General features: G+C 56.9%; 6 protein-coding genes and 1 non-coding gene across 7 annotated transcripts; 4 read left to right on the top strand and 3 right to left on the bottom strand.

The window, feature by feature from the left end:
* Positions 1-1,970: 1,970 nt before the first annotated feature.
* JDV02_010315 (uncharacterized protein) lies at positions 1,971-6,876 on the top strand. The gene is made up of 3 exons (XM_047992048.1): positions 1,971-3,375; positions 3,448-5,536; positions 5,612-6,876. Exons 1-2 carry the CDS (start codon positions 3,183-3,185, stop codon positions 5,532-5,534), a joined length of 2,280 nt encoding a protein of 759 aa, XP_047848061.1. The 5' UTR covers positions 1,971-3,182; the 3' UTR covers positions 5,535-5,536; positions 5,612-6,876.
* Positions 6,877-7,816: 940 nt separating this feature from the next.
* On the top strand, positions 7,817-7,888 carry JDV02_010314. The gene has a single exon. It is a non-coding gene; the product is annotated as a tRNA-Asp (tRNA).
* Positions 7,889-8,177: 289 nt separating this feature from the next.
* On the bottom strand, positions 8,178-10,546 carry MRE11 (meiotic recombination; the record flags this gene model as incomplete). The annotated part of the gene is made up of 4 exons (XM_047992047.1): positions 8,178-9,139; positions 9,192-10,284; positions 10,354-10,481; positions 10,531-10,546. 4 exons carry the CDS (start codon positions 10,544-10,546, stop codon positions 8,178-8,180), a joined length of 2,199 nt encoding a protein of 732 aa, XP_047848060.1.
* Positions 10,547-11,052: 506 nt separating this feature from the next.
* On the bottom strand, positions 11,053-12,828 carry MCH1 (Putative monocarboxylate transporter mch1; the record flags this gene model as incomplete). Its single annotated transcript, XM_047992046.1, has 1 exon — positions 11,053-12,828. The coding sequence occupies one exon, from the start codon at positions 12,826-12,828 to the stop codon at positions 11,053-11,055; it is 1,776 nt and encodes a 591-aa protein (XP_047848059.1).
* Positions 12,829-14,338: 1,510 nt separating this feature from the next.
* On the top strand, positions 14,339-15,779 carry JDV02_010311 (uncharacterized protein). Its single transcript, XM_047992045.1, has one exon. The coding sequence runs from the start codon at positions 14,730-14,732 to the stop codon at positions 15,672-15,674; it is 945 nt and encodes a 314-aa protein (XP_047848058.1). The 5' UTR covers positions 14,339-14,729; the 3' UTR covers positions 15,675-15,779.
* Positions 15,780-22,948: 7,169 nt separating this feature from the next.
* Positions 22,949-24,370, bottom strand: JDV02_010310 (uncharacterized protein). Its single transcript, XM_047992044.1, has one exon. It carries the CDS (start codon positions 24,319-24,321, stop codon positions 23,020-23,022), a length of 1,302 nt encoding a protein of 433 aa, XP_047848057.1. The 5' UTR covers positions 24,322-24,370; the 3' UTR covers positions 22,949-23,019.
* Positions 24,371-24,634: 264 nt separating this feature from the next.
* JDV02_010309 (3'(2'),5'-bisphosphate nucleotidase) lies at positions 24,635-25,717 on the top strand (the record flags this gene model as incomplete). Its single annotated transcript, XM_047992043.1, has 1 exon — positions 24,635-25,717. One exon carries the CDS (start codon positions 24,635-24,637, stop codon positions 25,715-25,717), a length of 1,083 nt encoding a protein of 360 aa, XP_047848056.1.
* Between the last annotated feature and the right edge of the window lie 575 nt (positions 25,718-26,292).

The following is a 26,292-nucleotide window of genomic DNA, read 5'->3' as shown; positions in this document are numbered from 1 at the left end:
ACTGGGGCACCGGAGCAAATTGGTAATCAGTGCCTAGTACCTACGAACCACTTAGTTACGTAGTCGGTACCCAAGATGCGGGACGTGGCTTGATCCGTATTGCCTTGGTACCGTCCGGCTGGATCTATGGAGGTTTACTGCCGAAGTGGCGTGCGGACGTGCGCTAGCATCGTGCCCGGTCTTGCCGGTGCTACTGGGCTGGTTCAGCACAAGCAAAGCTGGAGGGGTGTCGACAGTGAGGTGGATGGATGGATGGATGGACGGGATGGGATGGAGTGCATGGAGAGAGACGCGGCGGGAGAGATGGAGAGCCCTGGACCTGGGGATTGCCCAACAGGGCAAGTAGGCAGCGGCCCGATGCGGCATGGCGCGCCCTGGGGCCACTGGCCGTGGCGCTCTGGGGAAGATTTGCAGTGAGCCAGATCCGTCCAGGGATTGGGCGGCATGGCGGCGAGGGTCCCCCCCTTGGGCCTACCCAGGGCCGGTAATGGTGGCCATCAGCCCCGACCGCCACGCCCCCCCAGCACCAACGACAAACCCCCCCTGTATTGCACATGCCTCACAGGCGGAATTCGGGAGCATCTACCGGAGGATCCTCCCTGCCCTCCGCGTGCAGGTTTCTCGACGAGCAGACGGTACGAATGCGCCCAGCAGACTCTTGTCACTTTTCGAAAAGCCACTGAAATCAAGTCACCAGGAAAACCCCGCGGTGACTGCCCGAGCATCGTGCGTCAGCCGTCAACGGATTGCCACCTACGAGAGACCTCTACTAACTGGATAAGGCAGAGCCGCAGTGGGAGGCCGCTGTAAGGTGGCGCGCTTCGGCACTGCGTGCTCGTAGTGCCTGTTCGCTTGCCGTGCCAGAAGAAAGTCTGCTATGCTCGGTAGATCCAGTTTACCTTGGACCCCTGCGCCCCCTGACACTGGTGGACTTTCTTGACTGACTTGGGAGAGGCGGGTTGATTCTCTTCATCTTGGGTTTCGGCCGCTTCCAGTACCTGATCGGAGCACACTAGCAAGTAGCACTCGCCTCGCGGCGTAAAGCGAGCTCGCGGACGAGACAGAGTCCACTGCCAGCAGTAGATCTCCGGCTCGGTTATCGGACCGGATGAGGCCACCGTCTCTGCTCGTCGAGGTACCCGGCAGGGGGCCCAGCGCTCTTCGCTGCGTGCCTGATGCGGCGCCCCAGATGCAGTTGTCGACGCACGGGAGGGGGACGACGGTGACACTGCTGCAGGGACCTACATGATTTACATGGTACTTGTCCCAATCGAGGCACCGGGCTTGTGTTCTGATCCTATACTCTCGGTCAGCCCGCAGGCATGACGAGGCGGGTTGTTGCTACATACCTACTCTGCACTCCAAGTGTTTTGCGATTCCTAGGTAGAGACGGCCATAGGAGCTGCGCAGCTTCAGCTGGAAACTCGCTACCCATGCCGCAGCGACGGGGTTCGAAGAGCCCCATCATCTCGCAGGGGCCTACAGTTCGGCACGGGATTGCGTCACCCGTTCATTTGATTGACTAACGTTAGTACGGCGTTTGGTGGCGGCCGCTTGTGGAGAGGGCGAAGCCAAGCCAGTGACGTTGGGAACGAGAGTTGAGATGGTTCATGCAGCCGAGCTATTGCCTGATTGAGAAACATCGGATGGCGCTTGGTCATTCTCATCGCCCACGGTATGGAGGTCGGCGACTAGGCGCGTCTTGTATGCGTGAGGCTAACCTCGGCCGGTGTAGTGAGAGTAGCAGAACAATTCAGCGTGGCGAGCACCAAAGGCCAAGGGGGTGGTGGTGCCTGACGTGGTGGTGGTGGTGGTGGTGGTGGTGGTGCTACAGTACTAGCAGCGCTGGCGTCGGTGCAGTGCGCACCTATACTGTACAAGCTACAACAGGGGCGAGAGACGGGTGACGTTTTTTCACTGGTCGGACCGTGCGGTCGAGCCGCCCTTGCCCTATCACATCTCTGTTTCCTCGGGCTCCAATCCATCCAGTCTCACTCCACAGGACGGACTGCCCGGCCCCGCCTCGTTCGCCAATCTCGCCAGCTTCATCACCTCATCTCGTCACTCCGTGCCTGCCGGCCTGTTCACACGCGCCAACGGCGACAGCCACGTTTCTGTACGATTGCACAGACGCTGTCGCTCATCTCTCTCCCCTCCCGCCGACACAAGCCATCCGCCGCCACTCGTGAAGTGCGTACCGCTGCGCTGCTGCGTATCACGATCACGTCAGGTCAGGTCAGGTCAGGTCAGCGTCGACCTAGAGCCGCACGCAAACCATATATTGCTCTGTGTCCGATCCCCAAAGACGCCTGCCTCGACCGACGCTCGTGTTCGCTCGCATCGCTGCGTGTCTTCGGCCCAGTCCTCTCTCTCGCCCGGGCGGGTCGGATCCGCATGAGGATCCGATGCGACAACTCACTTGCGACGAGAGCCGCCACATTCCACGGCGGCTGTTGCGGAGGGCAGCAGCCAGACACCTGATGAGCGGTTGCTGCGACTGTTCTGAAATCCCAACGGCGCCGAGTTCGAACTGGCTAGCCTGGGCTAACTAACAACGCCTGCATGCACACATCTGGTCTTTTGGCTGCATCGTCAATCGTCCCAGCAAATGTGCGGCGACCTCGGCGATGATGCACCTGGAAGAAGCAACCACCGACGCTTTCTCACCAAAGACACAACGTTAAACCAAGCTTGCTCAGAGTAGCCAGCCGGCTTGCGCGCACTCCCCCCCCCCCCCTTCCCCCCTGCCCGTCCGTTGCGTTGGGTCCAGCAACGAGCTCTCGCTGGTGTTCGCCGCGGCCTGTGCGTTTTTGTTTGCTTTGCGACTTCTATTCTTGACGTCGTCCGTCCGTCCGTCCGTCCGTGGAGCCGATACGCGAACTGAAAGGCTTCGTTCAGGCGAACCTACGTACCCAGTTACAACCGACAGACTGTCCCGACCAACCGTGTCTACACTGGAACGGCATGCCACATTGTCGCCTTCTGCTCTGCAGCGTGGAGCCCGCTTTCCGCCATCCCGCCCTGCGAGACCCCCTTTTGACTCTCGCCATTGCTCCTCTCGGGCCCCGCATTCTTCTCGGTCTCGGCCCCGCCCCACCAGCTCGGACGCCCGTCGCCGTCGGCCGCGGCATTGCTCCCGGTCCGCATCGGTCAAGCTCCGTCGGGCCCGCGACATCTGAGCCATGGCCTCTCTACCATCCTACCAGGAGGCCATGGCCAAGCCGGACTGGCTCCTCCTGGTGGCCCCGTATGTCCAGTTCGACGATTATCACTCGCTCTGCCTAGTGAGCCGCCGCTCCTGGCGCATATTTGCCCCTTGTCTGTGGGCGGACCTCCTTAGAGCAGTCCGCCGCGCCGGCTTGGATCCCGGTGATGGTGAGTTGAGCGCATCTCCAGCTTGTGGACTTGCCACCGCTGACGCTGCTGCCTGCCTGCCTGCCTGCGTAGACTTGGCTTGGTGGTTCGACTTTGTCTTGAACAAGCTCGACCGCGTCTCCCCCGCTACACGCGCGCTCGTGCGGGTTCTTGATGCGAGGGACTTTGCCAAAGATGCCTATCATTTTGCATCAGATAGTGGCACTGGTTCGCTGGATGATAGCTTCAGCCGCGCCTTGGAGCTGCTGCCCAACGCCAACTCCATACTGCTGGACGGCCAAGTGGATCTGGACTCTGACTTTCTCGTGCACTCTCTGCTCGCATCGCCACAGCATCGTCCTCGTTTGCTCAGCGTCGCCGGTTGTCCTCAACACTTGCCAACATCTTTCTTTGCCTCACCGTGTTTCCAGAAGCTGGTCTACCTCGACGTTTCTGATGTTTCAGGCTCAATTCAGCCGCTTCTGCAACCTGAGGTGTTATGGAGCCTGCGAGTCTTAAAGCTTCGATGTCGCGAGATTGATGATGCCACACTCGAGGCTCTCCTTGGCAAGTTCCAGCTCAGGCTCTGGAGTCTTGACTTGGCCGGGAACAAAGTCACGGACGCGGCTATCCAGATGCTGGCGTCTCTATCTATCTCACGCGAGCCGTTTCATTCCAAGGGCCCATCCAGGGTCGAAGGCAGCGTGCGTGCATTTGCACATGGCACCCCTGACTACGGTCCCTTCCTCATCATTGAAGAGTCCAGATGGAGTGCCTCGTTCTGCCACCCAGAAAGGTACTTTGTCGATGCTCCCGCGTACGTTGCGGACGTCGCACAGCCAAATATCAGACAAACAAGGTCTGACGGGGCCGTTCGCGTACGCAGCGACTCGGCTGAAGCTTCTGTGTGGATATTGTCCAAAGAGGAGACTGACTGGGACGTGGACGAGTATTGCCAGAGTCGTGGCCTCACTCACTTATCCTTGTCTAGGACAAGAGTATCCTCATTTGGCCTCCAAAAGCTCCTGCGCAATTCGTCAGGGCATATAGAGGAGTTGACTTGCTCGCTCATGCCGCTGTTGCCAGTCACTGCGCCTATCTCCAAATTCTGGCCCAGGTCGGCGAGGTTATATGGAGTACTGGGCGCGGCGCATTTGTTCCGACCTGCCTACTCGTCCGGCCTTCGAAGGGTAACGATGCACCACTCTCTGGTCACGCACGTGCCCAAACTAGAGATGGACGGCCTTTCAGCCATCGCACGCGACTACCTGGCCGAAACAGCCATTCTTGAGCGAGTGGATCAGGTGTATCCCGAGGTCTTTGTGCCGGACATGAACCCCAGACTGACGTCCTTGACCTTGACCGGCATCCCTCGTCGTTCATCGGGCCCTCTTGTCGAAAGACTAATACGCTTTCTGGAACTGCTATCCAGACAGGAACGCGCGATCCAAGACGCGTCTGCTCGCATCGCGTCATCGTGGCGCGCGCCTGGCCTTTTGCAGGGTCTGAGACACCTTGCTCTGGAGTTTGAACCAGATACGATGGATGACGGGCTCGCAGCAATGGACGACCTGGACGCTGAGGAATTGATGGATGTGGGCGACACAGGTTTCAGCTTCTTCAATGACACACCAGTGGGAGAAGGACGTCGCTGCAGGACGGCCGCCGTGTCCCCAACCGCCGATGGCTCACATTCCGAAGCCGTGTCTGCAGAAAGCCACCCCTCTGGGGCCGAACCGGACACGCAAAATTTTATAAAATATGACGGGAAGTGGAATGGAGAAGGTTTTTCTCTGGAAGTCTGGGTTGGTCCGGCCCCAGGCGCCAGCAAGGTTCTCGACGAGTATCGGCACCTCGTCATGAGCGTTGGCCTTCGCGACGGGGTCGGGCCGGCCACCCCAGGACAGATTCTCGCCGGCGCACCAAAAGGCTCTTTTGTCTTTCATGTAGCTTGGTGCGCCGCGGTGATGCCGCGACAGCTGCGACCCCCGGCGCGGGACGCCTTGACTGGAATGAAGGATGTGCTGGCAGAACTAAGGGCGTACCGCCTGGCCGGGCGAGCCAATTACATAAAACTACAGCAGAGCGTCGAAGCCGGGTCATCGATTCTTCCAGGCGATCCTCACTTGTTCTGGACAGGTACGCTGAAGGTATCGACATCTATACCGCAGCGGCAATGACTGTACGTACTTGAGGCCGGGCCGCAGCCTTGGAGCATTACTGAGCGGCAAAGTCTTGGGGCTGACTCCCCCGTCAGGGTGCCTCCGCGGATTTCTCTTCTTGCCTGGCCTTGGGCACAGGAAAATGACGAGCGCTGCAGGTGTTTGGCGACACAATACTACCTCTACTCCATCAATTCCGCCTCAAACCTGTCAATCTGTCCCGCTGCAGGTGTTCAGTGACACAATACGACCTACGTACCTCTCCATTCCGCCTCAAACCGGTCAATGTGTTCCCTAGTGCTCAGTTCACTCCAAGTCAAATCCCACCGCGGCAGACGGCGTTCGCAGATCGAGCTCCCCTGTGGGTCGTAGTGCAGAGCTGCAGAACTACGGATGCCATCGCCCCTGCCGCGGCGTTCTCTCAGACAAGCGAGGAAGCTGTGACTGGTCGAATGGACGGCTGATCGGATTGGCGACACAGACGAGCATGCGGGCTGCAATGCGGGACTCGCGGCAGGGTGAGACACGACGGCGGCTGTCTGGAGGCCGATGGCAGGGCTTGTGTGGGGAGGTGAGATGTCTTGGTGAAGAGCAGGTGAGCCGATCTGAACGGTGGGGAAGGTTGGAGATGAGAGTGAGTGCTTGCATGACGCTCTGTCCGTTGGCGTTGTCTTGGAGGCGTCATTTCTGATGGCGGGAGTGAAAAACTGAGTGAGGCTCGGCGATACTATCGACTGTGCGGCAGGGAGACGCCCTCTACATGATGAGTCGAAACAACGGTTGGCGCCGACTCGAGATGATGCTGGAGGCGAGCAGGACAGGGGCGGTTGCTGCCCAACAGCGCTCGGATGAGATCCTCACCACGAGGCGCTGCCGACACGAGCACAGGCTTTGGGTCGGCGACGTGGCCGTGTAAGTCATTCATGTGCACAAGCAAGCCAGGGGATTGCATTTGTGCATGGGACTTGTAGGCACATGGCAGCGCCAACTCGTGGCGCCCCCCGCGACGGCATCTATTTTTCTCTATCCTCGAGATCACGTTGTGAGCGTTACCCATCTGAGAGCCCTCGAGCTTAAGCTGTGTGATGTTTGTCAAACACGCTTCGCCTCACTTGCGGCGATGGGCCACAACAGCTCGAGGCGGCAGATAGCTTGGAGTACCTCAGTATCAAACTGGCATATGATATACTACAGTCATGTTTCGGTCGCATGTAGGTAGGTAGCACTAACTCTAACCCCGGCCCCCCTTTTGGCGCCCCCCCATGGCTCTCAGAGGTAAGTTTGCTTCGAGAGTCGGGACATCAGATACTGCTAGATAGACGCTGCCGCGTGCAATACACTTACTTCGTCGTCGCTCTGATACGTGAGCATGCATGCGCTGCGGTGCGATGGATCGCCCCTGATGCCGGCCGATGATGCTGCGACGCCGCCTAAGCTCACTCTTCTCGAATTTCTGGGTTTTGCTTGCCCCTCGATGACGCGTGGAAAGGTGGTCGCCCACGGGAGATGCTTGTCGACACATGTTGGCCCGCAATATATATATATATATATATATATATATAAATATATAGCCATTCTCTCTCGGGGTAGTCGTTTAAACGTTCGAAGGAACGGGGGGAGGGGACAGGGGGCTCGCCAACTTACTAGGGGTATCCCTTCGGACGACTCTTGAACAACAACAACATCATCATTAACCTGGTTGGCTCTTTATTCCTGTTACTACTTCGCAATGAATGTTGTTGGGAGATAGATGCTCTTTGCCCAGATGTAAGATTAGGGTTATGGGCAAACGGCACGTCTTCTTCTGGCAGACAACGGGCTGTCGCGCTGTTGGTGCCCTTCCGAGGAGAAAAAAAAAAGCATATCTAAGATGATAAATACTACTTGCTTGGGACGACGGGTCTCAGAGCTGGACATGTGACTAGAAAGCAAAAGCGTGTCGGCGCTCGCCACGGTGATGGTATGCTTGGTCCGTCCCTCTCGTTTAGGCATCACCGCTACGTGCGTCTGGGTTAAGGAAAGAAGGAATACCCGGCGAACGGCCGGTTAGTATCCTGTATTCTTCAAGTCGTCCTGCTGGGATGGCATATCGTATGGTAGCACGAACTGCCCTCCATGTGCCGCGCCCAATTCGCATCATCTGATGGTACAGCCTCTATAAGCATAGCAAGGGCGCTCGCTAACTAGCCTCTGCCCTGGGGCTTTGAGAGGAAGACCCTGATAAAGAAAAATAACGCCAGCCGTTTTCAACGAGCTGATCCACCTACGACAGGCGCCACACGCCTGCTCCAGTTCTTACTTCTTCCGTAGTATAGTGGTCAGTATGCAAGCTTGTCACGCTTGAGACCCGGGTTCAATTCCCGGCGGGAGAGCTCGTCTTCATTTTTTTTTTGATATCTTTTCTGGCGGTGCCAAGGGATAGATTGACTGACACATTGTCTTTTTGGTTAATACAAGTAGGTAAGTAAGTAAGGATAGTCGTCCTCGTTTCCTCCTTCCATTGTTGAGGGTCTGTTACAAGGCTTCTAGGATTCGAGACTGTATCTCGTCAGTACCACCACCGCCAACATCATGTCACGATGTCAATGGCATGCATGCGACGACTGCTCAGTAAAGCTCCGGGTATATCGTCTCCCTACTAAATACGGAGAACCTCCACGCCTATCGGCGCCGCGTCCTCGTCGCAATCGGCGCCGCCTCAAACGCGTCTTCGCCGTCCGAGACCTCGTCGTCGCTAATCTCTAGCGCCCTGTCCTGCGTCGCGCCCCGCTGCGACCCAAAGTCGAGCCTCGTCTGCTTCGTCTTAGCCGCCGCGCCCCTCGCCGGTCGCTTGGCCGCCGCTTTCGTCGTCGCCGCTTGTGCTTGCATCTGCCCGCGTCTCGTCGTCCGCGCCGCCGGCTTGGGCGGGGGCGCCGCCTCTTCCTCCTCCGATTCCATCACAACATCCTCCTCCTCCTCTTGTTCCTCGTCACTCTGCACCGCCTTTCGACCCCGACCGCGAGCCGGAGGCTTCTTCGCAGGCGCCTTCTTGGCTGGCGCCTTGGCTGTGGTGGCCTTTGTTCCCCGTCCAGCTGTCCGTTTTGTTGTCTTGGCGGGCGGCTCATCGTCGTCATCCTCATCTAGCATCTCCACGTCCTGCTGCGTCCTCCGCCCTGGCCGTCCCTGCGTTGTGGCCGGGGTCATGTCCATCGACACGCCCTCGTACGTCCACGCGTCTGGTTCCTCCTCCCAGTTGCCGTCAAAGTCGCTGTCCCACGTGTCCGGCTTGGGTCGGAGCACACGCTTCCTCTCTCCTAGAGACTGCCTCGTTCCAGCGCTCGCCATCTGATGCTCGATGCGTGTCCGGTAAATCTCCATGGCGCTGTTGAGGTCCTCCTCGTCCGATTCGAGCCCGAGTAGCTGCTTGACCTGCCCAGTCAAGTGCTCCGATACGAACAGCTCCATGGCGTGCTTGTCGTCCTTGGACACGAACTGGTTGACGGCGTCGCCAAACGGGCCCTGTGGGAGCACCTTGAGAGACTGCGCCGACAGAAAATCCTGCACCAGGGATTCAACCTTGATCATGTCTCCCTCATCAGTGATGGCTTCGAGGGCGTCCGCCGGTGTCGCTGCCGTTGCCTTGCCTGCGCCATGTCAGTGAAGAGCCCTTCTGCCATGCGTCTCCAGGGCACATACGCTGCGACGACTTCTTGCGGTAAAAGTAGACAACGTCGTTTGTGTTGGCCACCTTACCGACGAAGCGATTAGAGAAGCGCTGCGGATTCTCGCATTCGAATTGCCCGCCCTCGGGCGCCGTATACTCCACCTTGAGACGAATTAGAGGAAGGGGACGCTCCTCCAGCGCCTCCTCATCCGTCTGAATCGCCTCCCAGTCCGCATTGGCCTCTTCGATCATCTCATCCACCACCTCCATCAGCCGTCTCGTAACCTCTTGTCTGTTGTCCTTCTTCTTGTCCAAGCCCTTGAATCGCTTGTCTTGAGCAAGGACGAGCTCTCTCGTGACAAATGGTCGCACCGTCTTAAGCGGAATCTTGTCCACCTTGAAGTCCTTTCCCGTGACACTGACAATGGCCACGTGCTTCTGCACGGCCTCGCCAGGGACCAGTGAAGTTGCCACCGAGGAACCAGGCTGCATGACGTGGAAGCCCGTCTCGGGGTTCTTTGTTGGGTCAATTAGGCATTCATGCTCGTGGCCCCATACGACCAAGTCGAGCCAGTCCGGGAGGACATTCTCTGGAAGATACGACGTGGCCGTGTGGGCGTGGTGGTTCTGATGCACCGCCAGCAGGTTGAACCAGTCGCTCGTCTGCACGTTGGGCCGGAACCACTTGACCTTGTGGTCTCTGAACGTGCGGAACATGCGCTCGTCGCGAACGTTGCTCAGACCAAAGAGCGCAAGCCGCGTCTCGCCCTTTTGCAGCAGAATGGGCTTCGCCTCGATGTTGTCCGCCTCAGCCACGCGGCCAAAGTAATTAAGCAGGCCACTCGCCTGCAACAGGTCGAGGGAGCAAAAGTTGCCATCGCCTGAGGGGTCGTCGTGGTTGCCGTGGATGGAAAAGACGGGGATGGAGATGTTGATGTCTGGGTCTTCGTAGTTGACGTGCGTAAAGGCACCTTCAAAGACCTCGGCGGCGTCGGATAGGAACTCGAGTGGGCAGGGCTTCATGCCGAGGCAATTTTGGCGCAGCGTGCGCATGACCTGGTACAGCGACTTGCGTGAGGGCTTGTTGTCGTGGAAGAGGTCGCCCGCGAGGAGCACCATGTCGACCTGCGATAGCGATACATATTAGCGAAATGATGGAAGGCCACACAGCGGTTGAGTGAGGGCAGGGTGTACGTCTTCCTTCCGGGCGACATTCAAGACCTCGTCAAAGGTGCGCCAGCTGTCGTCTTTGCGAATGGCATCGCGCTCCTCGTATCCAACGTGGTTGTCAGTGGCTACGAGGATGCGGATCGTGTCCGCCTCTAGCAGGACGTCAGTCCACGCCTCTTTGGCCTCATCGCAGATAATTACCTGTGAGCTCAGTCATGGCTGCAGATCATGTACGCCGCACGTCGATGGACCAGCTGCGTGCAAGACGGGTGGCGGGTGTGCCTCGAGGCGGTCGTATCAAGGCCGCCGTGTGAGAAAGTGGGGGAGTCGTGGCGTGACTGGGCCGAATCGCGGCGGGACGCGCATCCAACTTCGGGCTCCCAACGCGAGATCACGTGCCAGCTTAATTGCCTTGAGCCCACGATTCTTGCGCGACGCCAACCAGCATTGTACGAGGAAGATAGCCCCTGGGATGCTCTCTGTGGCTCAGATTGGCCTGATTTATGTTCCACCAAAAGGAATAAAGAACCACCTAAAAGAATACAAGCAACTGTTATCACCCCGATAAGTGTCTGCCACCGAGGGGAAAGGGCCTGACAACGCCCAAATGAACCGCCAAACGATGATGTAGCCAAGAATGAAACCCAATGCTTGCGCCGCCCCGATGCCATTGCGTATGTCCATGTTTCGAAGTCTAAGAAAATCCACCAAACAGCGTGTACTCTAGATGACGATGCCGCGCTGTTGCCACCCGCCCTTGCCTTTCCAGGCCCATAGGAGCAGGCCGCATGCCGCCCACACGCAGATGCCCTCGGCCCAAAACGTGGCCGAGTAGCATTGCTTGCCGTAACAAAAGATGTCATCCTCCCCGTCGCTGCCCACCGACTTGGACGCCTTGGCGCCAGCCTGGTACACGCCCGAGTATACGAGGCCCCAAAGTGTCGATCCCAGGGCCGGCAGCATGGCGATGATGCCGAAATTGGTGGCAAAATTCTCAACGCCCCAGATGATGGTGACAATGAGCGGCGTCAGGCTGAAGATGGCGCCGTATCCTGCGCCGACCAGACCGGAGACGACCCAGAAACGGTCGGCGTGGTTCTGCGCGGCGCCCGACGCGAGGAAAATTAGTCCAAGGGACATGAGAATGCCAAAGAAGAGTATGAAGACGACGCGAGAGATGGTGAAGCCTTGCAGCCGTGATTGCCGGTGACCGCGATGCCGCTCGACCTGCACATGCTGCGTTTCGGGCGCAGGCGCAAGGAGATCAGTCAAACTGCCAATGAGCAGTCGCGCAATCGTGCTGGTTATGCCGAAGATGGATACGTGCGTGGCGGCAGACGTCTGCTCCCCGGCGCCGACGGTGGGAGGCATCAGGGTGCCAATCACGGTTCCGAGGTTGTTGACAAAGGCCTCGCCCGGACCGATCATGAGGAAGAAGGCGAGGGCAAAGGGATACATAGTGTGGTCTGCAAGGAACCGGCGCGTCTCAGCGTTGAGAACCCAATTCTTCTTCCACTTGACGTCGTCGTCCTTGGACGGGTCCAGCAGGGGGTCGCTCTCAAGGTCGGCAGCCGGCGCTGTCGAGCTGGCCGTGCCGTAGCCTCGCTCGGACCGGCCGAGGAGGGAGCTGCCGTCCAGGAAGCCGCTGTTCTCGAGCTCCTCAATGGCCTCTTCGATCAAATCCTGTTCGTCGACAATGCGCAGCAGGAAGACGCCAAGAATGCCCACCACGACGAGCAAGATGGCCAAGAAGACGAAGAAGCGGAAGACGTCCACGTCGCCCCTGGAGCCGTCGGGGTTGGTCTCGTAGAGAAAGTGACTGCCAATCTGGCTCAGCCACATGCCGCTGAGACCGAAGCCGGTGATGGGCATGGCCAAGGCCAGGCCGCGGTATTTGCCCTTGCCGAAGTTCTTGGCGCCGGTGGAGACGGAGGCAATGTACATGGCGCAGGTGCCGGAGCCGATGCAGCAAAAGGCGAAGATCATGAGCGGGTAGGACCACTCGTTGCCGGACCCATGCGGCTTGCCGAGAAGGTTGTAGTAGATGTCGAGCTTCCGGTAGATGTAGGCGGCCAGGCTGTAGCCGACGCCGAAGAGAAGGGACGACAAGAGCGAGAGAGGCGCGACGCCGACACGGTCGCAGACGTAACCCATGATGGGCACGGGCAGGTAGAGAGAGACGGAACCGGCGATGGCGACGCCATTGACCTGGAATTGGGTGTAGCGCAGGCGCGACTGGAACTTGGGCGCGTAGAGAGAGAAGACGACGATGGAGCCAGCGCAGAGGGCGGCGACGGTGGCATAGACGAGGGCGACGAGCCGCACGACCTGCTTGGCGCGAACCTGCCGCCGGCGAGCGGCGCTGTCTAGGCTGCCATCTTCGTCGTCGTCGTCGGTCGCATAGTCGCTGGCCAAGCCATCGTTTCCGCTGTCATTCTCGGGCGTGGGGGGGATCTCGACGAGGGACCGATCATCGGCGGCGGCGCGCGCGCCGGGCATCGTCACTCGCCGCGCGGCAGCGGTCGGGGTCGGTCAGAGCGCGTTGTTTGCGGCTGATGACAAATGTGTGTATACATGCAGCATAGGATTATCGGACCAGTCGAAGGAGCATAGTGAGGAGGAGGAAGGACGGACGGTAGAGGGATGGAGGCGGGGAAGAGGAGGTGGTGGTGGGTAGTACAAGAAAGAGGTGAATCGCGATGCGGCAGCAAAAGCACCTCATCTCATCGGGTGACACACGCATTGTGCTGCGTCAGTGTTGAGTAGCGTGACTCCGGTCATGTTCCCCTGTTGACCGGGCCCGGAGAGCGTCCGCCGGCGCTGAGGTTGGAACCTCCAGTGGACCTGGACCTTCCTTGTCGGGAAGCGCGTCACGGGAGGGCGGGGGCTGCAGCCTGGCCAGTCACCCGGAAAGTCCACGGGGCCGCTTGGTGGTACAGGCTAAGACCTCCATAGGTACTTGCTGCAGCTTCCTGTAGCGCCTTCCATTCAGTTATCTACTGCCAGCCCGGTAGCAGATGCGGGCCCGGGGCTTACTTGCAGCTGTCGGCTGTAGTGGACGCCAGCAGCGCGAGGCCAGCCCCGGGCACCTCTGCCACGGAAGGTTAGAGGCTGTGTGCCCGCCCATGAAGTGAGGCGCACGTCGCTCTATGCACTCCAGTGGAAAGAGGCCTGGAACTCTTGATGAACAACGGCTGCGGGGGGCCGAAAGTTACCTGCAGCACAACTGGAACCACGCTGCGATAGTTGATCTTCGGTGTCGAACAAGGTGGGACAGTGCTCGTCCTTCTACCACGCCGGGGACTGGCACACAACGCGGAACCATCTGGTACCGGGTATCTAGGTACCTAGTACTATCTAACTACCTACCTAGTACTAACAAGGTAAGGCATGCAAGGCTTCGGCTCCTTGGGTTGCGCCCACTGAAACTTCTCATATGTGCCCTGCAACGTTTTATTCCCCTGTCGTTCGCACTTTCCATGCCCCCGAGGTGCTGTGCATTCTACTGCAACTTTAATAAACGACCTTTGGTAGTAGACTGTCGTTTGACGCGCAAGGTGACGAGGCGCCAAGTAGCACAGTGAATTTGATTTGACCAAGCAGCAGGCTTGCAGCACAAGTAGTGACTTGGTATACTGTAGTCGCATACCTGCTCGAAATCACCGTGCAGACACTGCTGACCAACGACGTAAGATTGGTCATATTTGCATGAAAAGGCAACCGGAAACAATGCTCTGATGGCCCTCGCTCATACCTGGTTTCTGCGCGGTCGTGTCCGTGTACAATTGGGCTGGATGGTTGTGTGGTGCTCTTGGCCCAGACATTATGTACGTACGTGCGGCAAGGCAGCCACACAATACTACGAAAGCCGAGCCGGAAGTTGCAGTAGCCGGATGTCAAGGGTGTTGGTTGATGTTGGACTTGGCCTTCCACTGTTATTAGTTGACCTCCTCATGTTGCCGCCGAGACAGGCTCATGGGGTTCGTAGGTCGAGCTGAGCGGTCGCCGTCTGCGAGTGATGACAACCTGGGCATATGCTACCTTCGGACTTACCCCATGGGGCTGTACGGTAGGTTCGTGTCGGTTCACCATTGGGCTGCTCAACACAGGCCGCCGGAAGCGACATTTAAAACGCCGCAGGCGGCCACCCGTTACGAGAGCATGCGGCTGAGTCTAAGAGCCGGCTGCAAGGATGAAGGTCGAAAGGTCGATTTAGCTCCGGCTACACAAGATGCTGTCGTCGCAGCTCTTTGATGTGAACGCCTTTACGGTTGATATGGAAAGTTGAGGATGGATCGGAGGTGTCTGGCATACTTTGCGCATTCTTTCTTCCCCGGTTATCTTTTGAGTGGTGCTCGTTGCAATATCAAATAGCCCGGAGGCTCGCATTCTCTTCCACAATGCCTATTGCTAGGCAGCATCAGCGCGACGTCATTGCCCAAACCCTCTGCATTACACTCACCATAACCAGAGATCATGTCGTCCGCACAACAACCGTATTCCTAGGCAAGGCGACAAGTACTGTAAATGGCGTTGCCGCGACCACTCTACCAACCCCAGTACAGCAGCAAAACACTTCTTCAGGAGACGACCAACCGTCTTTGAGCAGCACGCAAATCGCCATTCTTGTGAGCGTCATTGTTGTATTGTTCCTTATAACCATCGGGGTTTTGCTCTGCTGCCGAGGAAAACAAGGCCCCCAAGGCAAGCGTGGGCATTCTGGTCTTCAGGGAGTGCCTGGTATTCAGGGAGTGCCTGGTCCTCAGGGTCCCCGGGGAGACCCTGGTCCTGCTGGAGCACATGGAGCACACGGAGCACACGGAACACCTGGAGCACCTGGAGCACCTGGAGCACCCGGAGCACCCGGAGCGGCTGGACCAGCTGGACCACGTGGTCCGCCTGGTCAAGATGGCCATAATGGCATAAATGGCGGACCCGGACCGGCAGGTCCGGCCGGTCCTCAGGGCCCACAGGGCTTCCACGGCATCCAAGGGCCGGCAGGAGAGCGGGGTCCGGCCGGCGATCGAGGTGTGCAGGGGCCCCAGGGGGTTAGGGGTCCACAAGGAGATAGGGGTCCTCCCGGGGGTTTATGTCAGTGCCGAGAGCCGTGCGCACGACGAGAATCGTGTCACTGCCGAGAATTGCGTCCGCGAGAGGGATCGTGTCACTGCCGAGGGCGGTGTCCGCGGCAGGGGTCGCGTCAGCGCCGGGAATCGTGTCCGCGCCGGGGGTCTTCTCAGCGAAGGAGATCTTGTCAGTGCCGGGACCGGCGTCCGTCCCGGGGGCGGTGCCTGCCAGAGGCATCAAGACGGGGGGCGTCAGTGGCCATCACCTTACAACAGTGATGGGATCGAAGTAACAACAACCAAGCAACAATAACAAGCATGATCGTCACTTAATTCACATGCCCTCCTCGAGTAATGGAGTCACCGCGCGCGTAGTTTGTGGAGGATAGACGTACCGGTGGAGAAGAAGTTAGCGTTGCCAGGCTCTTAAATAAAGTTGCAAATGCACCCAAGGCCATGGCAAGATCTGCTAGGTTGCACTAAATTCACCAAGCTTGACTACGTGGCTCCCAGATCGTATAATGAGACCCATGTAACGAGACATGAGTAAGCCATCGAGTAAGCAACGCTGCATCTGCTGTGATGAGAGAGCACAATTTATATAATCTGTCAAGTGGGATTGCATATAACTGGGCGTACTTGTTGTGTCGATATCCATCTCTTATGCCGTAGTCCCCGTCAATGTTGATCCTTGTTTGGCAAGGGCCCGGAATCGAGTTGCTGCTTGACCAGCGCGGGGTGTTTGCTTTCCCATTCAGTTGGCCAGGCCAAATATGGGACATTGTTGTGCGGATGTTTGTCTTAGTTGTGCCCCAGAACGACATGTGTACGTGGCTGGTCCTGGTAAACAACGTTGGCAGCTACGTCGTACAAGTCGAGGTGAATCGGCCATATCCTACCGTCTGTAAGCTGGATTGGGGCTTTTCGCCGTCCACTGACTACACGAGAGCTGTTGTCTTCACTTTTGCCTGCTTTCCACGTGGACCGCTCCGGTACCGGCTTGGGACGACGATTGGGAGAGCGTCGTTGTAGGGCGCCATGCAACGACCCAGATGGACCACATGCAGACCAGCGCAAAGATTCCATGACAATTCACATTCACCTGCCCACGTGGCTCATCCTTGTCAATCTAGGCAGTTGTCAAGACGTACATATCGTGTCTTGAGGGTCCGCTTCTCACTTGCAAGGAAGCCAAGCGTGGAGATGCATGAAGAGCTCAACCTTTGCGTGTGACATTCGTCTTCGGCGTCGACTCCCTCCACGACAACCTTAAATGATGCCAGCATTGATTAAGCAACAGGCTCGATCCTGCACGGCTTCACCATAGCACCGGCGTCATCTTTACGTCCCACTTGAACCGGCATCATTGTCCCATTCATCGTCGCGATTGGGTGGGCCTGCATGATGCCACGATCTCTTGCACATGGCGTCGCTTTCTGGGGTGGTGGTGGATCATAGTCTGCAACGTGGCCTGAGGCTCGGCACCACCCTAACGCCTTGGCTGCACTGTTGTCTATACGCTTTTAGTGTTAAGATCGATATATCTGCATAAGGCCCCTGAACACGATCCTGCTCCAGCCTCGTGACAGTGACGTCGGGGCTCCTCCAGTCCTCGGAGAGTTATCTCCTGACACTAACGGGAAACAACCCCATTCGCGTGTATCGCTTCCAGAGTGAATCTACCGCGTTCCGGTCCGACTTGAACCCCTCTGTTATTACCACCTGCTGTCTTCTATAGCTCGATAAGGCGACACCCGCGATGACCTCCGAGCTGGTCTCCGCCTACCTCTACTCAGTGTGGGACCGAGTTACGGCGAGAGTGAACTACCTCGATCCTGCCAAAGGACGACTAATGCCTTTGTATGAGAGGCTATAAGAAGGAGCGCAACATCGAGGTGCGCCGCTACCCAGACACAGCTTCACAACTCTAAGCAACTTGCTTCTTACGCCACCTCGTACTCATATTCTGTTTCACCCGCTGCATCGAAATTCCCATACCATGCATCTCGCTCATCCATTCATACTGGCGGCCTCGCTGGTTCTCGCGGCTGTGCCCCGGCTGCCTCCAGGCTCACTTCAGCTAACGGAGCCGATCGCGCCCGGAGCCCGAAGGTGAAATGGGCCGTACCGCACGAAGACGTCGAAATACTTCAATGGACCGAACCCGCGGCCAACGCTAAGGTACAGCCAGGATCTGGCGGCCTCATCGAGAACGTCTTCAACAAGATGATCAGCAAAAGGCCCGGCTGGAGGATGGCGTACGATTTGGACAAGAGACGCCTCGAGCGGAGATACTCGATAGCGAGATGCGATGGGGGGCCCTCGGCCGACGTGAATCGCCTCCGGAATCGCATCTTCTTTATTCGCCGCAGCCCGTCTCGTCGCCGATATACCCTCGACGTGGGAAAATGCGCTCAGATAGCCTCTGATGAAGACACATGCGTCATCTGGTGCAACAAGGCAAGTGTTCGAAGGTCCATGATCTACGCAGCAACGGACGGGTCCATTGACAGTGCGTGCAGGCTGGCGAGTCAATAACCGTGGAGAGCTGGCAGCTCGCGGACGGTGTGCGGCGCTTGGTCGATGTGTGCAGCCGTTCTGGCATGAGCCTCTCTGGACGGAACACCGAGATTGATGGCTGGAGCACCTACATAGGTGGCGGGGACTGCACTGTCCCCTCTGATTCTAGGTCTTGAAAGCCGGAAGCCGAACGGTTGGAAGAGTCACTTCGAGCTCTGTTGACTGGTAAACAAGAGTAGTCGAGCGACACGTCTTACACTCTTCAGATCACAGACCCGGCCAGGGGCATCTTCAATAGGATGAATTCTAGGCAGGCTTTTGATATCATCTCAAATAAGAGTGTCTGTCCTGTGTGCTATTCTAAAATAATGATGAAACAATGGTATTGCATGAGTCCAGATAGTCGCCTATGGTGCGCTGGAAAGGGTGACTTCCCCCTTGCTAGGAGCAGTGAACAATATGCTTCACTAATGGAATCGGTTCATGTATATAGACACTGCAAGGGTGCTGTAGTTTCCCGGGCTCCTGAGTACACTGTGTGCAAGCAGATCAGTCGGCCTGCTTCATGAATATGTAGGTGAGATGGCGTATGCCTCACCTTGAAGTCATGCTCCTTAGTGGCAACGTGATCATATCCGTAAACCCTCCGGCGCCTATAAACACCCCCCCCCAGGCTCCGTTATCGAATAAGGGCAAAGGCCAACAAATCCCACTTGGTCCATACGACTTGCACGGATATCGACAAGGAGTGCACCATGTTCAGATTTGAAGAAGGCAATGTGCCATGTAGTTCTGGGGAAATGCCCAGGAATGTGTATCTAAGCTTTCGACTGGATCTCGAAATGCTTGGCCGCTGGGCTCAAATCCTCGGCATGCGTGCCGTTTCGGAAACCCTGCTTGATCTCCGCCACTATATCAATAGGGACACTGTCATCGACTCTGAATTCACGATGCCTCCCAATCGAAAAGTCGTAGAGACCAATCACATCTGGCTTCACAGATCTGATGGCCTTCTGCTCTTCGGCCGCAACCCCCCCAAAGCGATACCAAGCAGCGCCGCCAATGATCTCATTCTCACCAGTGCAGTCTACGCATTCGTAGTTAGATCCTCCACCAGAATTACAGCTCCTGTCACAACCGCCGAAACCATACGCGACTAACTTTGCTGGGTGTTAGTGTACACTTTTTATGCTGAAGGGGATGCAGGGCAAGAGTCATCTTGCACAGCGAGGTCTGGTACCATCTACCCACCTGGTCAGGCACACCACCAGTATATAAGCCATCACCGGCGACGGAATAGGCAGTTACGTCGTCACCCAAGCAGCATGTCGCAATGACGATGTCCCAGCAGGATTCGTAGGGATTTGTAAGCTTACCACAACGTTGCGCAGGGTTTTTATTGCCGACGAGCGTGATGTCGACAGCAAGAACATGGACGGCAGCAAAGAGTGCTATGATGATACTTCGTGAATACATGTCTGAGAAACTTGAGGGAAAGTACGGTGCCACTAGGAACTTAGGCACTGCTACGAAGACAGTTGCGTCATGCGATCAGGAGAGGAGTTGCTGATGGCCTCTATATATACACCTCTGAATCAGACCTGTGCATGCTGAAGCTTCACTAGTAGACAGTTGGATTGCAACGCCGTAAGACGACCTCCTAGGGCGCCTATACGCCTCGTTTCATCAGCCACATCTTGGTAGCTCTTTGGCGTTACATCCAACGGTGACCATGCATGATGACAAGCAGGCAGTAGCCATGCATAGAGGACCCACGAGCTATCGTGTCTGAGCACCTTGTCACCTCGTAGCTGCATGGTTCCATTTTGTGATTCTCCTAGCCTCCACACAGCTTGATCTCTCTGCCGCATCTTGACCGTGTCTTGCTGATCTTTGTCATTGCATTCAGCAGTGACTACGCATTGGTGAAAAGAGGGCGACCAGCAGCCAGCATACGGGATTGGGCTGCCCCCAACTGACCAATATTGGTCTCCTCAGTCCCACCTTGACTGTACATTGCTCTTCTTGTTACCCTATGCGGTGACTGTGCATGAGAAGGGGGCGGCCAACAGCCAGCATGCGGGGTTCGATGCCTCTTACTGGTGACTGTGTATTGCATGCATACGCGGTTGCTACGCTTTTACTGGCTAGGTTGGAATAGCATGTCTGATCACCTTACCACCTTGCAGTAGCTAATAGGTTGGTTGCCTAGCTGGTGGTTGAGGTCATATGAACATCTTGTAGTGTTATGGCTAGTGGGTATTTCATTCCAGATGTTTTGTTGCGATTGCACTCGAGCTGAAAGACCAGCCGCGGAGACAGGCACCTCGAGAAAAGTCCGTGGCATCCGTATGAACACAATGCCATGGCGGTTAGTGGCTGTCACCGGATGTTTCGACCTGAACTCGCGGACACATGAGTGAGTGAACAGACACCACAACCTATCAGCAAACGCCACTCGCTTCGTGCATTACCCGGCTTATAACCCCGGCACATCCTTCGGTCACCGGTATAAAAGGAACTAATAAGCGGCAGTCCACGCGTCCAAATGGACCGAGTCTTTGCCACGCACCCGACTCACATTTTGGGTTTATCAGCTCTATACCAACTCAACATCACCCTTCATTTGGCATGGATTCCGTCAAAGCCACCCCACCAGAGTCCTGGACGCCCCCGAGACCGTCAAGGTCCGTCCAGCCGAATTGTTTAGTATACTGGGACGAAAACAATATTGAGAGACGCATCTATATGCCCAAAGGTACCCGTAGCGTGGCTTGGGATCATCTTCGGAACGAGAGGTGGGATGAGCTCAGGAAGTTCGCCCCGTACAGTAGGACCTCCCATTCTGGCTCTTCCATCTGTCATCTGTTTCGTATTCTTTTCGAATGCTAGGCTAACTATTCTAGCAAACCAAGGCTATACGGAGGAAGATTATGACCAGATACCTAGTGAGATTCAGGGTAAGGCAGTTGGTGGAGATGAGAATACCGCACCAGATGCTTCTACGAACAGCAAGGCAATCGATAAAGATGGGACCGGCGGCCAGGGCGAGGCAACCGCCTAAGACGTCCGTTGCGGGATAACCATACGGCTCATCTAATGTTAGGCTCCATTGCCCCAATGGTCGGTTCGGTCAATCCCCATCACTCGCGGCATGTACGTCAAGATGAGGCCAGTCGTGACAGCATGTATGGGCCAAAGTTTTATCGCGCGCAAGGGCATTGGCATCAGGGATGCTCTTATTCCTTGGATTGTTGCCAGTTTGAGAGGCCTTGAATGTTGCAGGTACCGCGCGCGAGTTTGTACGTACTTCACTGGCGCTGAAACGCGGGGTTTATAACTGGTGGATTGAATTGCTCGCGGAAGACGCTTTGATGTGGAGAGCGGCCCTCGACAGCCGATCGGAATGCTCACGGTGCAGATGCTCAGCCTTTCCTGCCTGAACGCATCCTATCCTAAATTTTGTCTCATTTGCCATGGTCTGTTAGTGAGGAGGTCTGCAGTGGTGTTTGCAGGGAGCAGGGGCAAGCTAAATCCACGTGACCAACCTGATTGTGAGGACATCCATTTGGCAGACGCATCTTTCTTCTCCAGCTTCCACCGCCATCCAACATCACCATGTCGCTTCTATCAGTGCTGTTATATATCGTGCAAGGTAACTTTTCGGGCAGCTCCTCACATCAGCATACTAACAGCATGTCTCAGGGACTTCTCTTCGTAGGGGCTATTCTCAAAAATATCTAGGTGATGCAACTTATCTCGAGTTTTTCTTTCGCATCCTCGTGGGTCAGGAGAAATGCCCCAGTATGTCCTATAAATGGAGCGGTCATTTGAACTTTTCTGGCGGCCACTAACTGGATCATAGACAAACTTTTTGCGGCGTTGGAAGAGGGCATCAAGTTAGCGTGGGAGGACGTGTACGATTTTGTGAACCCTTTTGGGGACCGCCGAGGCGGTACATTCGACAGCGTTTGGACTTTCGACCTCGACAAAGATCTAATCTTCCTGATAAAGAAGGATCAACACTGGTCGGCGTCTCTCGGACTTGCCCGTGAACGACCACTCACTCTAGAGGACTTCGAGCTGCTGAGCCCACCTAGGCAAACACCCCCAGATGATCAGACTCTTCCAGGACCCTACTGGGAGCCTGACTTGGATTCCTTTCCAAGGGAAAGGTCATTTCTTGGACGAGTCCTTCGTGACTTTTCCTACACATGGCGCCATGTTATTCGACGACAAATGAACACAACAACGTTTATGAAGCTGGCTTATGCCACCATCTGGATCTCAAGAATGGAATTCACTCTACTAGAACGCGTGGGATTTGAACACATCGCCGAAGGAGGACCGTATGTTCGATTGGTAGACCTGCCAGGCTGGGAGACCCCTGAGGCAACGCTCGTCCCAGCCGGATCGTCTTGGTTTGTCCTAGCGCAGGATACCCGGGAGGGACTTGAGATGGTACGACGCCACGCGAAAAGCCAAGTACCGCTCGTTTATTCTGCAAACAAGGGGGTAATGTATGCCATCTTGACTCTTCGGCAAGTCGTTCTTTGCAAAGCCCGCGACGATGAGCTAGTGTGGACGAGATCCGAGACGCTATTCGATGACAGTCCGGCAACCGACGTTGCTATCGATATGCTTCTCTGGATAGGCAGTACCTCTAGAATGGAGCCACAACTGACCACGATCAACTTTCTCCCCATCGAGATTCAGGACAGAATTCTCTATCACGCAACAACTAGTTTAGTTGCGTCAGCCAAATTGGGCTGTGAACTTGGTCTAGGATCCCCTTTCTCTTGGGTTGACAGAGGCGTCAAGATTCGTCTTGAAGAAAACAAGAGGCATCGGTCTGAAACCTCCCCAGTAGAATCGCAACTCGTGTTCAAAGGAGTGAAAAGCGGCTTGTCGTACAAACGGGAGCGCGGGTACCAGATCGTTCATGTTCCTCAGATGGCCCCCCTTCGAAGTAAACCGCTGGTAGCACTTCGTCATTCTCTGTCGTTGGACGCTTAAAGCAAGTACGAGCATTGTTGGACACAGAGGGCGATTAAGGTTTATTCTTACTTAGTAAGTGAGCAGTGGCATGCCGCACATACCAGAATCACCCCTCAAAATCATCAAAGTCCTCAACCATAGCAGCCTCCATCTGTGCCCACCATTCTTTGATGCCCCTGACGTCGCACCAGCCCAGCTCCCATGGCTCTTCGAACCACCAACGCTTGCCGTCGTTGGCATCGCTGGCGTACTTTTTCAGACTGCCGCCATCAAATCGGTGGTTCTTGACCCCCGTGAGCAGCACCGCGCTGCCAACCTGGGGCGTGAATGCCTCGGGATCCAGGAAGACGGTCAGGTGGACCTGCTTGGCTGTGGATGGATCGGCGAGCCGTGCCGCGCGCTGGCGGTATGGTGGCAGATTGGACGGCTCAATGGGCGAGAGCTCTGCGACGATGGCCAGTACATTGACGGACCAATTTTGCGGATAGGGGAGGTGTGGGATGGAGCGCAGAGTAGTGAGTTTGAGCGGTACTTGAGGGTTGTGCCAGTCTCGAGGCAAGGGTATAGGCTGAGCGGTTGAGATAGTCGTGGATGCGTGGTGACTGGGCGTCGAGGGCCGGGACCGTGAAGGGGTGGGCTTCGGCTGGGGAAATGTGTGCGCTTCGTTGCCGTCAAAAGCATCTTCGAGGTCAGCATCCGAAGCGTCGTAGAATGCGTCCCGTCTGCGCATACCCGAAGAAGGAGTTTGCGCACGATCCTCGGTATTTCCCTTGGGCATCTTGAGGGTGGTAGGCGTAGCAGGCCGGTTGAGGACCGGCGCCTCAAGGATTTGGTACGGCAGCTTAGGCTCCTTAGTGATGACTGTCTCTTCAACCGCAGAGCCGGCGACCCTGTCGTCCGTCTCCGAGCCGCCTTCGATAGAGTCCGGTGCATCTGCCGTCTCGGCTAGGTGTAGGGCTCTGACGGAGTTATTCCAACCAATGGTCACCAGGTCCCTGACGAGAAGGTACACCATTTTGTCGCTGGTCTTTGCTTCCTTTTCTTTTCCCTTACCCTTTCCCTTGTCGTTGCCGTCATCCCCGCCCTTTTCTTTCAGCTTCACCCACCGCAGCTCGAAGCTCTGCACGCGGACGTAGCTGCCCACGTCAACGGCCCCGGTCCGGACGAAGCGGTGCATCTTGTCGTCCAGTAGGGCCTGCACGCATAACTCGCCGTCGCCGAGCAGCAGACGCACCACTTCCCATGAGCCCGAGCGCCCGACGCGATGCGTATCGAGGCCCTCGACTAGGAATATCGACCCCGGAATGGGGTAGCGTGTGCGTAGCAAGTCGGCGACGACGGGGGTCAGCGTGAAGGGCTCGACGCCCTTGGCGAGCGTCACGGCTTGGGGATCGACGTCCAGAGCCATGGCGGGTGCGCGTGCGAGCTCATGGTCCCTGACAGTAGTGGCACAGCACGGCAGACGGCAGCAAGTGAATGAAGGAGTTGGCGAGGGAGCGACAAAACGCTAGCGATACGTGAATGATGAGTTGTTAGGTGTGAAAGAAGGGGGCCGTGCGAACAAGGGCGCACTGTGAGAGCCGCGCCGGCTTGCTAGGCAAACCACAGTGTCGACGCCACAGCGCGACAACATCGCTAAAAGTTGCCTGCCCTGCGCGAAAAAAAACATCATGTTGCTCTTGCATGACGGGCCGACTTCATCACCTCCGCCCGTTAACACCATGGACAATCCGTACCGCCGCGAGCTTAGCATCGCGTTTGCGGCCCTGCAGGGCGCTGCGCGACTTAGTCAATCCATCGTTTCGTCGGCCGACAAGGGCGCCATCTCCAAGTCGGACCTCAGCCCCGTCACAATCGCCGACTTCGCCGTCCAAAGCCTGCTCATTGCCACGTGCAAGGCCGCCTTTCCCGACGACTCGTTTGTTGGCGAGGAAGACGCCTCCGATCTCCGGGCCAATCCAGTTTTACTGGACCGCGTGTGGGATCTGCTGCAAGACGTCAAGAGTTTCCAGGAGGAGGCCGGGTTTGCTGTGCCCGACACGAAAGCGCAGCTTTGCGACCTTGTCGACCAGGCGGGTAGCAGCAGCCCTGCCAGCGGCAGAACGTGGGTGTTTGACCCCATTGACGGCACAAAGACGTTTATTCGCGGACAGCTTTACGCCATCAATGTCGCGTTGCTCGTTGACGGCAAGCAGGCGGTGAGCGCCGTTGCCTGTCCGAACATGCCGATAAATGCCACGGCGCCCCTTAACAATCCGGACATTGATCCGTCTGGGGAGGGCTGCATCGTCTACGCAGTCAAAGGTCACGGTGCCTGGGTTCTTCCCCTCGCGGGCAACGCGGAAATCATCCAGCATCGACAGCTTCCGCACGTATCTTCATCCACAGGGCCGGGGCATGACCTGCGCTTTATCACATCGGTTGTCATGGCAGACTCGGCTCTTGATGGTGTGCACGAGGCAGTGGCGCAACGGCTCGGTGCCGCCTATCCGGGATGCGACCTCCTACCTTGGGTCCTGCGCTGGGCAGCGTTGGCTATGGGCCTCGGCAACACGACGGTGTGGGTATACAACCGTCGGGATCGTTATGGCAAAGTGTGGGACCACGCCGGTGCTATGTTGTTGTTTGAGGAGACGGGCGGCAAGATCACGGACGTGCACGGCAAACACATTGACCTGGTGACCGGCAGGAAGCTGAGTGCCAACTTTGGCTTCGTGGCGGCCTCCGAGAGCTTGCACACGAGGGTGCTGGCGGCGGTGCAGGAAGTTTTGCGAGAGGCTGGTCGTGAGGATCTGCTGAGGTGACGCTACGGAGTTTGACGGCTGATTTTAGACCATAGACCACCAGCCTGCAGTTCAATTCAGCGTGGACTCGTGATGCCACTACGAGCCAAGGCCAGCCCTCTCCCTTCGACCCTCGGTACTCTGTCAGGCAGAGTTAAGATGCGCGCAAGAACAGGAGCGGCCCAGCGAGACAAGGCAGTTCAATGTTAAACGGTTTCCGCAACATCAAACATCCCCCGCAATGACTGCACCAACTGTCAAAGTGTATCAAGTGAAGGAAAGTTGCGGCATGCCTTTTGGTCCCATTAATACATGTCACACAAGATCCGGCTAGGGCTTGTGTCGGATCCCCCTCTTTTGGCTTCGCACAAGACGCATTGGAGAACGACATTCCGGAAAAATCACGATCTAACATGCCCTGCTCCGCGCACAAAGCACGTCGATCACGCTATTGAGGCGACCGCGTCCCATTGTGACACTCGCTCCGAGGTCAAAACTGGTCCGCGTCGGTTGGTTTCAGGGACGAGCTGCACCAAGCGCAGATCAATCGCCCTACTCAAATGAATTCAGCTCTGGCAAGCCGCACTTTCTTCAGC

The sequence above is a fragment of the Purpureocillium takamizusanense genome, chromosome 12 (genome assembly GCF_022605165.1).
Source record: "Purpureocillium takamizusanense chromosome 12, complete sequence".
Classification (NCBI taxonomy): domain Eukaryota; kingdom Fungi; phylum Ascomycota; class Sordariomycetes; order Hypocreales; family Ophiocordycipitaceae; genus Purpureocillium; species Purpureocillium takamizusanense.
This window is presented reverse-complemented; position numbering and strand designations above follow the sequence as displayed.

Bases quoted from the DNA above. Each gene is read 5' to 3' on its own strand.
- JDV02_010315 (XM_047992048.1), top strand. From the start codon at position 3,183: ATGGCCTCTCTACCATCCTACCAGGAGGCCATGGCCAAGCCGGACTGG. The intron at 3,376-3,447 runs GTGAGTTGAGCG...CTGCCTGCGTAG, and splicing joins CGGCTTGGATCCCGGTGATG to ACTTGGCTTGGTGGTTCGAC.
- JDV02_010311 (XM_047992045.1), top strand. From the start codon at position 14,730: ATGCCTATTGCTAGGCAGCATCAGCGCGACGTCATTGCCCAAACCCTC.
- JDV02_010310 (XM_047992044.1), bottom strand. From the start codon at position 24,321: ATGGCTCTGGACGTCGATCCCCAAGCCGTGACGCTCGCCAAGGGCGTC.